A 13822-nucleotide genomic window follows, 5' to 3' on the forward strand; every position below is an offset into this window, starting at 1 on the left:
CTAAATTACAGATTCATGTAAATTCTTTATTTTTGTCTTAAATATTCAGCTTGCGGCTGATTTTGGTACCTTTGTCATTGTCATAGATGTGCTAACATAACCTGCGAGTGAAATGACATTTTACACGAATCTGTAATTTAGACGCAAACAGGTGCCTGGACGCAAAATTCAATCAATTATAGCGCCCCCATATCATCCCACTTTGACCTCAGCCTCACCTTTAAAATTTGCATATGTATACAATGGCTGCACAGGAAGAAGGGCAGGCTCTGAGAAAATGATTCATATTTTTGGATAGCCCCGACGGAAATGAATAGTTAATCATAGCTTTATTTCGTATTTAGATCAACACATACCTGTTTCAAAACTAAGAGGGCTTATTGGATCGTTTACTGGGCTGGATATCCCGCTAAAAGGGATTTTATATCGGAGTTTATTTTCGATTTTTGTACCGGCCGGCTCATCGGAGATCGCAGAAAAATGGCTTCGATGAGAAGTCTTGATGACATTGATCTCGGCGCTTTGCGGGTAAGATACCAATGTTTTATGACGTTATTTACAGTGTAATATATACCGTACAATTTTCCGAATCTAGCATGGGTATTGGTACGATTTAATCTTTGCATTTGGGGTGAGATGGAAGCTTTTAGTGGCGACACCAAAAGCATTCATAAAATGGAAACGACATGATCATGTTGGTTCTGCCCATTCCGCACACACAGGAAACGGGCTTTGTAGCTGTGCAATGTGCATGTATTTTGGACTGTTTCAGTATGCATGGGGACTGGAACAGCTGATTGATACGCATGATACGTGCACAGTTGTGACTGCACATGTACAGATAAAAATGAAAACAAAGAGAGATTGAGAAATTACTTTAACTGGAAAACATTTTTGTGGGTTTGCTTCAAGCATTGATTGTAATCAATTTAAGTAGTTTATACTATAGGCCTATATTTAATAAAGTTGGTGTGCTTTTGAAATAATTATTATTTATATACGGTACATCATACATGACGTAACGGTACATGTACACATAGCAGCTAAGTTGTCAAGCACTAAATTCCCGGTGACTAAATTATTTCCACTGACTGACTGACAGTAGGCCTATTCATCCTCACATGAAGTTGAAAATTTAAAATTTTTAGTAAAAAATGATCAGATTTGTGACAGTATTGATCGTTGAATTGTTAATCCATATTGCATTCATTCAAGGTACCTGAAATTCTGAATTAATAATTAGTCAGGTGATGTATTTACCAACCAACCAACTAAGGTTAGCAACTATTTTTAACTGTTGCGATGGCAATCGCCAAGTTTTGTGATGCGGCTCGTCACTTTTGCATATTACTAATGCACTTATCAAGTCTTTCCCGGCCCTGGGGACCCGGGACATAGCGGGAACATGCGGGACATAGCCGGGATGTACACAAAATCATTGCCCCGCAGGGCGGGAAGTTAAGGGACTTGGCGGGATGTACAGTAGATCGCCCCCGCTATGCCGGGCCAATCATTCATGTTAGCGGGGGCTTTTGCAGGGGTGTACAATTTTTCCCCCGCACTGCCGAGACATAGCTGGGACTTTCATGAAGAAGTCACACCATTAAAAACCTCAGTATACCAAGAACGGCCGATTTTGTATACTCATCTGTAAGGCCGTATAAAATTAATGTTTTGGTTCTCGTCCAGAGGATTTTCATGAATTGATGAGGGAGGGAGGTGTTTTTTTTTTTTTTTTTTCCAATGTAAAATTAGCATTGTCAGTAGTTTTCGGTCTTCTCCAACAGTGCTCGAGGAACGATGAGGCCCTTTTTTTTTTTTTTTTCAAATGTGAGATTCTGAGGATAAACCCCTAGAGTACCACAAAAGACTTGGAAGTGATGCTTGTTCTCTAATAAACTTATTTATATGTATGAAGATTTCATAAATCATTCCAAAGTCTAAAAAATTGAAAAATCTAAAAAAAAAAAAAAAAAAAAAAAAATCTGACAAATCCCAGAAATTGAGGAGGGAGGGGACGAGAACCAAAATATTAATTTTACACGGCCTAATGTGCTATTTTCACGATTGTGGCGCTACAAAGCAAACTGAGGAGTGGGGTAATTACTTGTTTTAAGTAACCAATATTATATTAAAACCAATTTCGTGCATCTACATACATGTATAAATGAAAGTCTACTTTTTTTTAAACACTTTATTTTGTTTAAATCCTTATGCGTCTGCATGTAAATTAAGGCTCAAACATGTTGATGTCTTTAAAATTATCGGCATGCACTATTAAATTGGCCGTGTCGTGTACGATCACTGCTATCCAAATAATCCAATCAATCTTTTTTTATTAGGCCTATATATTATGTCGTTCATTCAATAATCGACACGGGTATACCGCGCTGCAAACTTTAGCACATGCTATTAAAGTCATTGACCCCTCTCTCGCTACTGACGAAATGCAATATTATTGCCCTAAAAAGTTGAATTAACTTTGAACTTTTCTTCTTCTTCTTTTTATCTATGCCCGTATACCGTATATTAAACTCTGCAAGATAGGCCAGGGCATAGCCGGGGTTGTACATTGTTTTAACGCAAGTCCCGGCCCATGGGGTCAGGGATTGTGCCGGGATTGTCACACTGTAACCCGGCTAGCGGGGGGGCCGAGTCATAGCGGGGGATGTACAGAAAATTTATGCCTGTTAGGCCGGGACTTTAACGGGTCAGTGCCGGGATGTCACGCTGGCAAAATGTACTTCCCCGGCTAAGTCCCCGCTAGTCCCGGGTCCCCCAGGGCCGGGGAAAGACTTGATAAGTGCATAATCAAATCGTGATTGTAAACAATAAAATATTCAAAAGGCTACAAAATTAAATTTTTAGAATTATCCATTGCTGTCAGTGCTTTGAATTAATTCATCACGGAAAGTTAATTGATCTAAATGAATGATATAGATCAGGGGTCCGCAAATAGCGGCGCGCGTGCCACTTGTGGCGCGGAGTCGCCGGAGTGGCGTGCGGCGCCGCTTAGAATTTAAAAAAATCAATACCGTATTTAGTCAAATAAACGCCCTCGGGCGTTACATTTTCCCAAAGGGGCATTTATTCAAGGTCAATTTTAGAACGATAATTCCCGTTAAAATCATTAGGTAAACTTAAAACTCACGCTAAAATGACGAACTATGAACTGACTTCTGGTTCACTTCCGGGTTTTCAATCAAGATTTTCGCGAAAAAAGTGACGGTATTATGGACCATGTGGGGAACTTGGTAAGCTTACTACACAAGATAGCATGGAAATATCGGCATTTTTGAAACTTCTTGGTTGAAAAAAGTGGTGGGGGTGGGGGCGACTATTTGACGAAATATGGTATATAAATTTAAAAAAAATCAAATCAAATCAAACCCTTTGATCAAACTTCATCCATCAGGAATATCTCCAATATTCTACATTTCAACATTAAATAATGCGATTCCCATGCTATCCTTGTAAAGACAGGCTAAAATTGTCTCAAATTTCAAAAATCTATAGCTTCAGAGGGGGGACACCCCTTGACTCCCCCGGCGGTGCTAAAGCACCGCGATGGCATTGAGTGGCACTTTGCAGTTTTCTTTTATTTCATGTGGCATTTCAACAAATCTATTTGAGGAAGCCTGATATAGATCCAGTTTTTATTGCAGTCTCCTTTAAATAGTAGGACTTTGTTACCACTCCCCCCTTCACACAAGCAATGTTTGTGTGGAGGGAACAGCTAACTAAACTGGCTGCTGATGATACTAAATTTATTGCGATTTTCATTCATAATTGGTTACCCACAATTCCAAAGGCTATGGAAATTTCATTATTTTGGTAAATAAAGCAATTATTTTTACACAATTTCTTCCGAAATACATCTAGATTTGAAGCATCAGATTTCAGGATGGTAATGAGAAAAATATGATATGATATTATCAACATTTGAGAAAAATCAGAGGATGAGGCTGTCGATCGGTTACCATGGTTACATACCTTTAATTATTATTATTATTTATTCTTTTTCAGGATCCTGCCGGGATCTTTGATCTTATGGAAGTTGTTGGTAATGGAACATATGGTCAAGTATACAAGGTGAGTTAAAACATTAATGGAAAAAGCAGATAGGCCTACACATGATATGATATCAACATGACAAATTATATATTCTTTACTCCTCTTTCCTTTCATTAGTATTAAGCTTACCAGTGTTTGCTTCCATGCTTGTTTACATAGTTCCTAGTGCAAATTCACATTGTTCCATTCTTTGAATGAAGTGACATACATATTGTGAGTTGCATTAAATGAATGTTATTGTTTCTTGACTAAGTATTGTTTGAAGAGTTTTTGCCTGTTTAAAGTGTTATTGATATATTAATGGTTTAGAATTTTAGATGCTTGCCTGGTTTGGCCGTCAAAAAAGGATAATGTGGTGTACTTGTACAAATGTAGGCCTATTAGGTCAAAAAAAAGGTTCGTCTCAAAGCTTGCGTGCGCGTTTGTAAAATCCCACGATTTGACAAAAAACAAATTGTTTTATTTCAAAAAAAAAAAAAATTTGTAGTTTTTTCCAGAAAAAATCGGCGAAAATCAGACCTTTTTCTCAAAATACCATGAAAAAAAGTCGGGAATAGAAAAAAAAAAAAAAAATCGCATTTCGCATTTGTTTTTAAATTTCTCGTGAGCTTTGAGACAAATGGTGTTTTTTTTTTGGCCTTATACAGATTAGTCTTACACCAAGAATTGGCAACTAGGGGGCTAAATTCTAGGCATCCCTTTAGTGTGTATCCCTCAGCCTTGTAAACAATTAACACAATAATCTGGATCCAAGTATAAATGTCCATATTTTGCACATGTATCAAGTAGGTCTAGGTGGTGATTAAGTTCAGCAGTGGGTTATGTGTCATGGGTCAAAAGGTCACATGAGGTCAAATAGGGTTAAATTGCTATGACCCTTGTCACCTTGTCAATGCAATATCTCTGGGGATATTAGCTACATGTAGTATGGGTGTCTATCTTGGCAGCAAAGTAGAAAATGGTTGAGTTTAGAGATTGGGTCATGTGTTATGTTCAAAAGTCACATGGGGTCAAATAGGTGAAAGTGCTGTAACCTTGTCAACCCGATATCTCTCAATGTAATTTCTTAGTTCTGACCAAAAAAGGTCAAACTAAACTTACATGTACACCGGGTGCCAGGCGTAGCAGTGCAGCGTTCACATTGCAACTTACGCCTGTCGAAGATTACACCCAGCTCGCTACTGACGTACGCCTGACATACGCCTGGTGGAACTTACGCTGACCAACATTCACACTGTTACTATTCCTGGCAGCGCATACCGCTACTCCTAGCAACTTGCGTCGACCAAGTTCCGGTGGGCTTACGACCAACAATGTGAACACAGCTTATACTATAGGTGTCCATCTTATTAGTTAGATGTATCCCTTGTGCCCCAAATCGATTGGAAAATTGGGAAAATACAATAAGAAAATTGGCAAAAAACAGCTTTTTATGTGCTCCCCTGCAATCAGGCCTGGTGCGGCGGTGCCCCCCCAATCATGGTCGGTGCCCCAAAGAGGATGACTCACACTACACCACTGATCTCAAGTAGGTGGCGCTTGATTTCAGAGGTGGACAAAAGGTTAAGTTACATACATTTGTACAAGTGAGGCACAGAGGCAGTCATTTTGTTTGCTGAATATAAGTACCGTACCGTATTGTTTGTAATAAATGCTCCCCCTCTAATAAATGCCCCCCTCCAATTGTTCTGACAGAAATTGACAAAAATGCAAACATTTCCAAAACCTATTATGACTCACACTTCCATCCATTCCATTGCCTAATTATGGTGGAATTTCACCAGATTCTTGCTTGATGATGCAATTACGGGCGTCATTTTGATGTATTTACCACAAAAATGATATTATCCATGGGCTTCGCCATAATACTATATTAGTATAGACTTAAATCCCTCCTTTCTACAGGAACACCATTGGGAAATTTAACCTGATTTTTATGTTTTTTACACTGACAATTCACCTTCAATAAACGCCCCTCTTTTGGAAAAATCCAATGCCCCCAGGGCGTTTATTACAAACAATATGTTACTTCATTATTATTCAGATTCTTGCTTGATGATGCAATTACGGGCATCATTTTGATGTATTTACCACGAAAATGATATTATCCATGGGCGTCGCCATAATACCATATTAGTATAGACTTAAATCCCTCCTTTCTACAGGAGCACCATTGGGAAATTTAACCCGATTTTTATGTTTTTTTCACTGACAATTCACCTTCAATAAACGCCCTTCTTTTGGAAAAATCCAATGCCCCCAGGGCGTTTATTACATAATACCATAATACTATATTAGTATATAGACTTAAATCCCTCCTTTCTACAGGAGCACCATTGGGAAATTTAACCCGTTTTTTATGTTTTTTTCACTGACAATTCACCTTCAATAAACGCCCCTCTTTTGGAAAAATCCAACGCCCCCAGGGCGTTTATTACAAACAATATGTTACTTCATTATTGTGAGGCAGGCCCATACTTGTATACATGCAGGGGGGAATATTGGGGTGTCCCTTCAAAAAGCAGGGTAAAAAATGTCCAAGAAGATCTAAATTTAAAAAGAATTATTTTTTTTATGTGTGAAGTCCATTTTTTGTTTGCACATGCAAGCACATTTTTTGGGAACATGTGAACTATTGAGAAATTTTGCAGTCCGTACCTCCACCATATTGAAAAACACTTTGTATGGGCCTGTAATTTATATGTGACTAAACAAGCTCTAAAAATAATGTCTGTGTGGACAGTGCAATGGTGTACAGATTCAGATTCAGATTAAATTTATTTCAAATTTGTGGTCCGTAGGCCAAATTACATGAAATATTACATTTGCATTGTTTACATTAAAAGACATAAAATAAAACTTATAAAATATACATAAATCACCATAAAATTACTCAAAGAAATTAATTGCACTTGTTGAGGCAAAATCTCACACTCACACTCATACAGCTCACACACCCCTACATCTCCACACACACCTTGCATATACACCCCAGTGGCATAGCTGGGATTTTTCCAGGGGGGGGGGGGGCAAGCCTGTATGGGGCGGGGGCCCAAATCCACTTGAACAAAAATTTTGTGCCGCCCCTTCCTCAACAGACCGAAAAGGTTGACCCAATTTTTTTTTACGGTGGTTTGAAAAAGTGAAGAGCAAAAAAAAAAGGGATTATAGGCGCTAGCGCCCTAAAAGCAACACATTTTGATTGTTTGCATTTATTTTTCATGTTTATAATAATCGTATGGTATTGCATATCGTATGGATTCCCCATCTCTTTTCCCCTCCTCTCCCTCTCTCCGCCTCTATTTTTCCTTTGTCCTCTTTTTTCCTTGCACTAGGTGGCGGGTGCCCTAAGAGGCGATTTTTGCCAGGGGGCAATTGCCCCCCTGCCCCCCGGCAGCTACGCCACTGATACACCCAAACTATCAGCCCTCTGCAAACACACCCCCACACACACCACAGATGCACTAAAGAAAGAATTTAATTTAATAAAACAGTAATTTTTAAATAACATAACAAAATACATGGACTCTATAAATGAAGTAATTATTTATAAATTTTTATACTCTTGTTTGATGGGAATGGTTAGTTGGCGAGTTATGTGGCGGTGAGTTAAGGGCGAGTTACTGTTAGACCATTGGGCGAGTTACTGTTAGACCATTGGGCGAGTTACTGTTAGACCAATGGGCGAGTTACTGTACTGTTAGACCAATGGGCGAGTTACTGTTAGACCATTGGGCGAGTTACTTTTTTAGACCATTGGGCGAGTTACTTTTAGACCAATGGGCGAGTTACTGTTAGACCATTGGGCGAGTTATGGTTAGACCATTTGGCGAATTTAATTTGTAATTTAAATTTACAAATTTAAATTTACAAATGGGAACATTTTTTTGAAGTTGAATTTCTACTTTTTGCATGATTTTTACAGCATGTGAACTTTACACTAACCTGGAAGAGCTTTAATTACAGTAAAAGTTAAGTTTTTGTATAATAAAACCGGAGATCTCCGGTTTTATTCAGAGTTCACTGATCGAGTGGTGGCTAAACACATTGCGTGCATTAATGAATTATTCAATCAGTGACGTATAAACTGTGTGCATATCGCTATTAGTCTTACATCTTGTTTGTTCATCCTAGCTGTGTGAAACTACGCTAATATTCATGATAATAAGATGATCGGCGAGCTAACACACACATTGTATAGGCGCTGGAATGAAATAGCAATTTTCCTCGTTTTGCCTCACTTGTTTGGCTTAAAATTAAAAGAGGACAATGTGATCAGTGAAAACTAACATTTTAAAAATAGGAATATATTCTTTATGCAAATCACACATTATGGCTTTAAAGGAACTGACCAAGATCCAAATTTCCAACCTTTACTTTTTTCCACACTTGCAAACTCAACAACATCTTTGACCAACTCATCATGCCCTCTATGGCGACTGCTGATATAATTGAAGACCGAATTAAAAAAGACTAGTTTGCGTCGGACGTCATGGTATTAGGCGCCAACTTGATCGGTTGCTGATCTGCGCAGTACAGCATTTTGGTCCAGTTGAGAGGCCGTCATATGAAAACTAGTCTTTTTTTTTTTGGTCTTCAATAATAAAAACAAGCAGAAAACAAGGATGGGCTGCCAATCTGAAGAAGCTACCAATACGGTAGTGAAATGGCACTAAAATTTGAGTAAATATCATCTTTTACTTCCTTGTCCTTAGAACTAGATACTAAGAAAACCAATATACAGTCTTTATTGAATATTCCAAAGATCTGATGTTATTGATTCCCATGATCTGTGCCATGAAAACACAAGAAACTATTTGGGTTTAGTGAATCTCATGCACCACCCCCCATGCACACACACCCCACCCCCCATACACAAAACAACTTAATTTTTGTTTTTTTGATAGAGTTCTGATGCTTAGTTTAGTCATATAATCAGAATGACCCCAAAATGATCATGCCATTTCTTGTCTTCGTTCAGTAATCATTCCCACCAAATTTCATGAACATACAACGATCTATGGCGATTTGACCTTGGATGGTCCCAAAATGACCTTCACATTTTTTGTCTCGCTTCAGTGTTCGTTCCCACCAAATTTCATAAACCTGCGACAATCTATAGTGATTTGACCGCAGATGACCCTGAATGACCCACCACACCTTAACCCACCCCAAGCTACAGTATAACTGCTTTCCACCCTGTTCCTTCACTACACCACCACCATCTTAGCATATAATTATCCACCCAATGGTCTAACCATAACTCGCCAATTGCCCTAACAGTAACTCGCCCAATGGTCTAACAGTAACTCGCCCAATGGTCTAACAGTAACTCGCCCAATGGTCTAACAGTACATTAACTCGCCTAACGGTCTAACAGTAACTCGCCCAATGGTCTAACAGTAACTCGCCCAATGGTCTAACAGTAACTCGCCCATAACTTACCGTCACTTAACTCGCCATTTATCCATCCCCTTGTTTGATGACCCATAAATTTACAGATACATCTGCAAGTAAAAACTGTAAATTAAGTATCAATTTCGATCATTTAAGATAATCTCGCAGATTGCAGAAAACAATTATTTGAACATGTTTTCTCTTTTTTTCTTGCATCCCCCTTCAAAGTAATCAATAATTTACAGCATGTACCAAACTAAGATACATGTACATGTATGTTTGGTTTCATACAGACAGTAAACCCACATATGTTGCACATTGGATGATATTGTAAAAATTATTCATTTTGATATATGCACACCGTACCCAGTGTGCATTGATGATTGTAATGCTTTGATGATTGTAGTGTGCTTTGATGACCAAGCATTGATTTTGTTGTATCTAAAAACATAGGCAGTTCATCTAGAGGACATGATGACTGCATGTGTTTGCATTATTATACCAGTACTTGTACAATTTATCATATTGCACCAGTATAAATAAAACTTATTTATACAAATGTCTACCTTTGATGTAAATTGATGAATGTGTGTGTGCAGTAGATATTTTATATGTAGGCCTACAATGATTGTGTAGATTTGGTTTGTGTATGATAAATTTGTTCAGGTAACATACTAGTAGTAGGGATGACCATCATAATTTCATGTTGCCGCTATTGCTACAAAAGATTGTTTTCTGGAAAGAACTCATCAACAGAAGTATTTTGGTGGTTAAATTGTCAAAATCGGTCAAAAACTTTTCGAATTATGACTTTTCAAAGTTTCCCATTCTGACCGGTCATTGGAATGAAATAAATTGACAAAGTCTAAAAATAGCAATGTGAGCAAAATTGGTATAAGTATATATTTACCTTATTATATTTCTTTATTTTAATATATATGCAAACATGAAACAAGCATATTGTGAAAGTATCAAAGGGTTTCTTATGAAATGGCACTTTACTAGTCAATAGCATTAAGTATTTCTTCAAACCGAGGCACTGAAATCATGCTTTTAGAAAACATTTGCCAAAAATCATCCATAATGGCCGAAGTGGCACAAAATCAAAAGTCCAGGTGAACTTTTTTTCCACAACAATATACACTACACATAAGAAAAATACTAATGTACTACAAAGGATTTTCAACATAGGAGTCCAAACAATCAAGTACCAACATGCACAGCTTTGTCCTGATATCACTTATGGGGTTTTAACAAATTGTTTAACCTCTATTGTGATTGGCAGCATCATAAGGTATCTCTTTGATAGCTGATAATGCCCAGCCATTCAGCAAGTGGCTAATAACTGACCTTGATAGGCTTGAATGAATACTGTCATCTGCTATAAAACCATCACACTCTAGGAACTGGTCACTCCATATGCTACAGGGAGCCCAGTACTTTAACAATGGAGTGAAAGACTTATTATTGATTAGGCGTATATTTTAAAAGTACAGCTCCTGTGCGTGTATAGCAGCAAGTCAGTGCAGATGGTATAAATATAAGAAAATGTTTAGGGTTGAAATCAGGTGAAAAATACATCGAATGGGCACGAAACTTCACATTTATGTTCAGAAAGGTGTCTTCTTAGCATGATTCGAAGGAGTATGGAAATTCCAAAGGGAAGCTGGTGATTTAATTTGTAACTCAAGATCTACTTGTTCAATTTTTTAACCTTTTTACAGAGGGTACGATAGAGGTATTACTAGCAACTCTGCCAAATTACAGCTCAGTAGGCCACGTTTTTCACCTGAAATTATTGACATGAATATTTTGTGCCATTCTTGAGCAGTGCTGAACTCAGCCACTGGCAATTAAAGCGCACTGTGGCGATGGACCAATTTTGACTCGCACTTACAGGAAAATGAAATAAGTTATGTTGCTGTAATTTGCAAGATAGTTACAAAATATAATTGGCATTAGCATCTCCAATTTTTACAGAAAAATTATGAAAAATAAAAGAATGAGCTCAATTTAGAAATGTCTGTGCAAGCAGTGCACAGTTGAGCTCCCTGCATGTCTATGGGAGTGTTCTAATCAAGTTGATGGTTCATTGGTCATCCCTACTAGTAGTAAATACCCAACATGGTATTTTTTTAAAATTTAAAATGAATTTGTCAAAAAGTTTCTCCCAAAATTCATCTATTAGGCCAAGTAAAAAATAAAACATGTTTCACGTCAAAAAAAAAAAAAAAAAGGAGGAAGAGGGGCTTTTTATTTTCTATTTTTTATCGCAAAATTGGTGTAAATACCCATAATTAGAGCTGTTTTAGCGTATACAATAATGCCTGGAAAAAGGAGGAGGCCCTTTTTTATTTGTTGTTCTGAGAGTTACACCCCCTCTCATGATCACAAAACCTTCCTAAAATGTTTCTTATGTCTAAAACAAGGCTATAGAAAGCATCCCAACTTCCTAGACATATTTTTTGAAAAGTTATAACTGAATTTCAAAAATAAAAATATATTTGAGGAAACCTCAAAAAAGGAAGCGGGAGGGGACGTGAAACATGTTTATTTTTTTATTTGGCCTTATATGTGTCAAAAATATTTTCAGTCAGCATGGTCAGGACAACCTGTTCAGCCATTTGTGATGTTGTTGTATAAGTCATTTTACTTCCCATTTTCAAGGAGAACCCAAACAAAAGTGACCTTACCCAAGGTCACACACATTATTCTGTGCAGACAGACAATAGTGGCTAGTGGTCAAAACCAGTAGGGGTCATGGTGACAGTACACTTGTGTATGGTGTTGGATGCATTGGCATTGGTACTACATACCACTGAAGTATTTTTGTATTTAGATTAAAAAAAATCCCTTAAAAGGAATGGCTCCCATCATGTACATAAGTTGTTCCATCATAAAACTGGTTAGGCTACATTTAGACTTTTGACTGTTCCATATAATTTTATCAAGATATGGCACTATGATCACTCTGTTCAGATATCTCCCCTTTTTCGCACTGAAACAATACCCTAGTAATATGTTTTGACAGAGAAGGAATACTGGCCCATTGCTCATTGCTCAGATTTGACCTCAATTTTGGAATGCGAGTTTTTGTACACATGTAGGGCCTAACACTTTCAATTATTATACAGACATATTGGGCTAAAGAACTAGTGCAATGGGGAATGATGTTACTTTTAATACAGTTGGAATTGTGTAGCATAAGTTCAACATAGTTGGCAGTGGTGATACAAACCCACCCTTTTTATTTCAAACCCACCCTTTTTATTTTATACCCTTTAGGCCCTTCACATTTGATTCTTAGTTTCCTGTTTCATGGTTGAAAACAAGGGATGAGGCGACTTTTAATTATTAATTATTAATTATCTATTATTTTCTTTATTTTAAAACAAGTGGTCGCATCCTACATCAACCTGTTTGGACTGGGAACATGCATTTAATTATTTTACAACTATGTTTGATTTTATACATAAGTAATGGTACAGTTATGTTCTTAGTTTATTCATCATTATAGTTGATATAAGCAAAGTCAGAAAGTAGCAAATGGAAGTCATTAAAAGTTATTTTAAAAGAGAAAAACCAAAATAAAAATAAAATAATTAAATATTTTGCAATTCTCTACTTTGGATGCGCGAGGGAAACAGGAAACTAAGAATTAATTGTAAAGGGCCTTATACCAAAACTCTGAAACCTACCCTTTCTAAGCGTGGTTACCAATCATAGATGAGTGGTTATGGTGGTCCAGGAGGTGCAGATTTGCATCCAAAGAAAATAACATACCGTATTGTTTGTAATAAACGCTCCCCTCTAATAAACGCCCCCTCCAATGTTTCTGTGAAAAATTGACAAAAATGCGAACATTTCCATGACATATCGTGTACGTAAGCTTAAAACTTGCATCAGTCATGTCAGTCACAATCGCTAAATTGAATGGACAAAACCTATTATGACTCAACTCCCATGCATTTCATTGCCTAATTATGGTAGAATTTCACTAATTCCATGCACTTACAGGTGTAATTTTGTTGTATTCCCCATGAAAATATCACTTTCCGTGGGCGCCGCCATCATGTATAGTGTAAATCCCTCCTTTTAATAGGAGCACCATCGGGAAATTGAACATGATTTTAAAGCTTTTTTCACTGACAATTCACTTCCAATAAACGCCCCCCTTTTGGAAAAATGCAACGCCCTCGGGGCGTTTATTACAAACAATACGGTATTGAAGTTTTAGATGACCAAACACTACAGAATGGGATTTCAATGTTTTTTTGTGTTTCATTTAGTGTCATTCAATCGGAAATTAAAGTAAGCTTTGAAATTGCAATTGTTGACTTCTAAACCCACC

The 13822-nt window shown here is 37.3% G+C and overlaps 1 protein-coding gene across 9 annotated transcripts in view; it reads left to right on the forward strand.

Annotated features, from left to right (window-relative positions):
• Positions 1-249: 249 nt before the first annotated feature.
• LOC140155933 (misshapen-like kinase 1) overlaps positions 250-13822 on the forward strand; it is a 78632-nt gene continuing 65059 nt past the window's right edge. For all 9 annotated transcript variants that reach the window (XM_072178953.1, XM_072178952.1, XM_072178956.1 and 6 more), the window contains exons 1-2: positions 250-528; positions 4027-4092. In XM_072178953.1, the coding sequence (XP_072035054.1) occupies positions 481-528; positions 4027-4092 (114 nt within the window). In that variant the 5' untranslated portion in view covers positions 250-480. The remainder of the gene's footprint in view (positions 529-4026; positions 4093-13822) is intronic.

This window comes from Amphiura filiformis, chromosome 6 (assembly GCF_039555335.1).
Source record: "Amphiura filiformis chromosome 6, Afil_fr2py, whole genome shotgun sequence".
NCBI lineage: Eukaryota > Metazoa > Echinodermata > Ophiuroidea > Amphilepidida > Amphiuridae > Amphiura > Amphiura filiformis.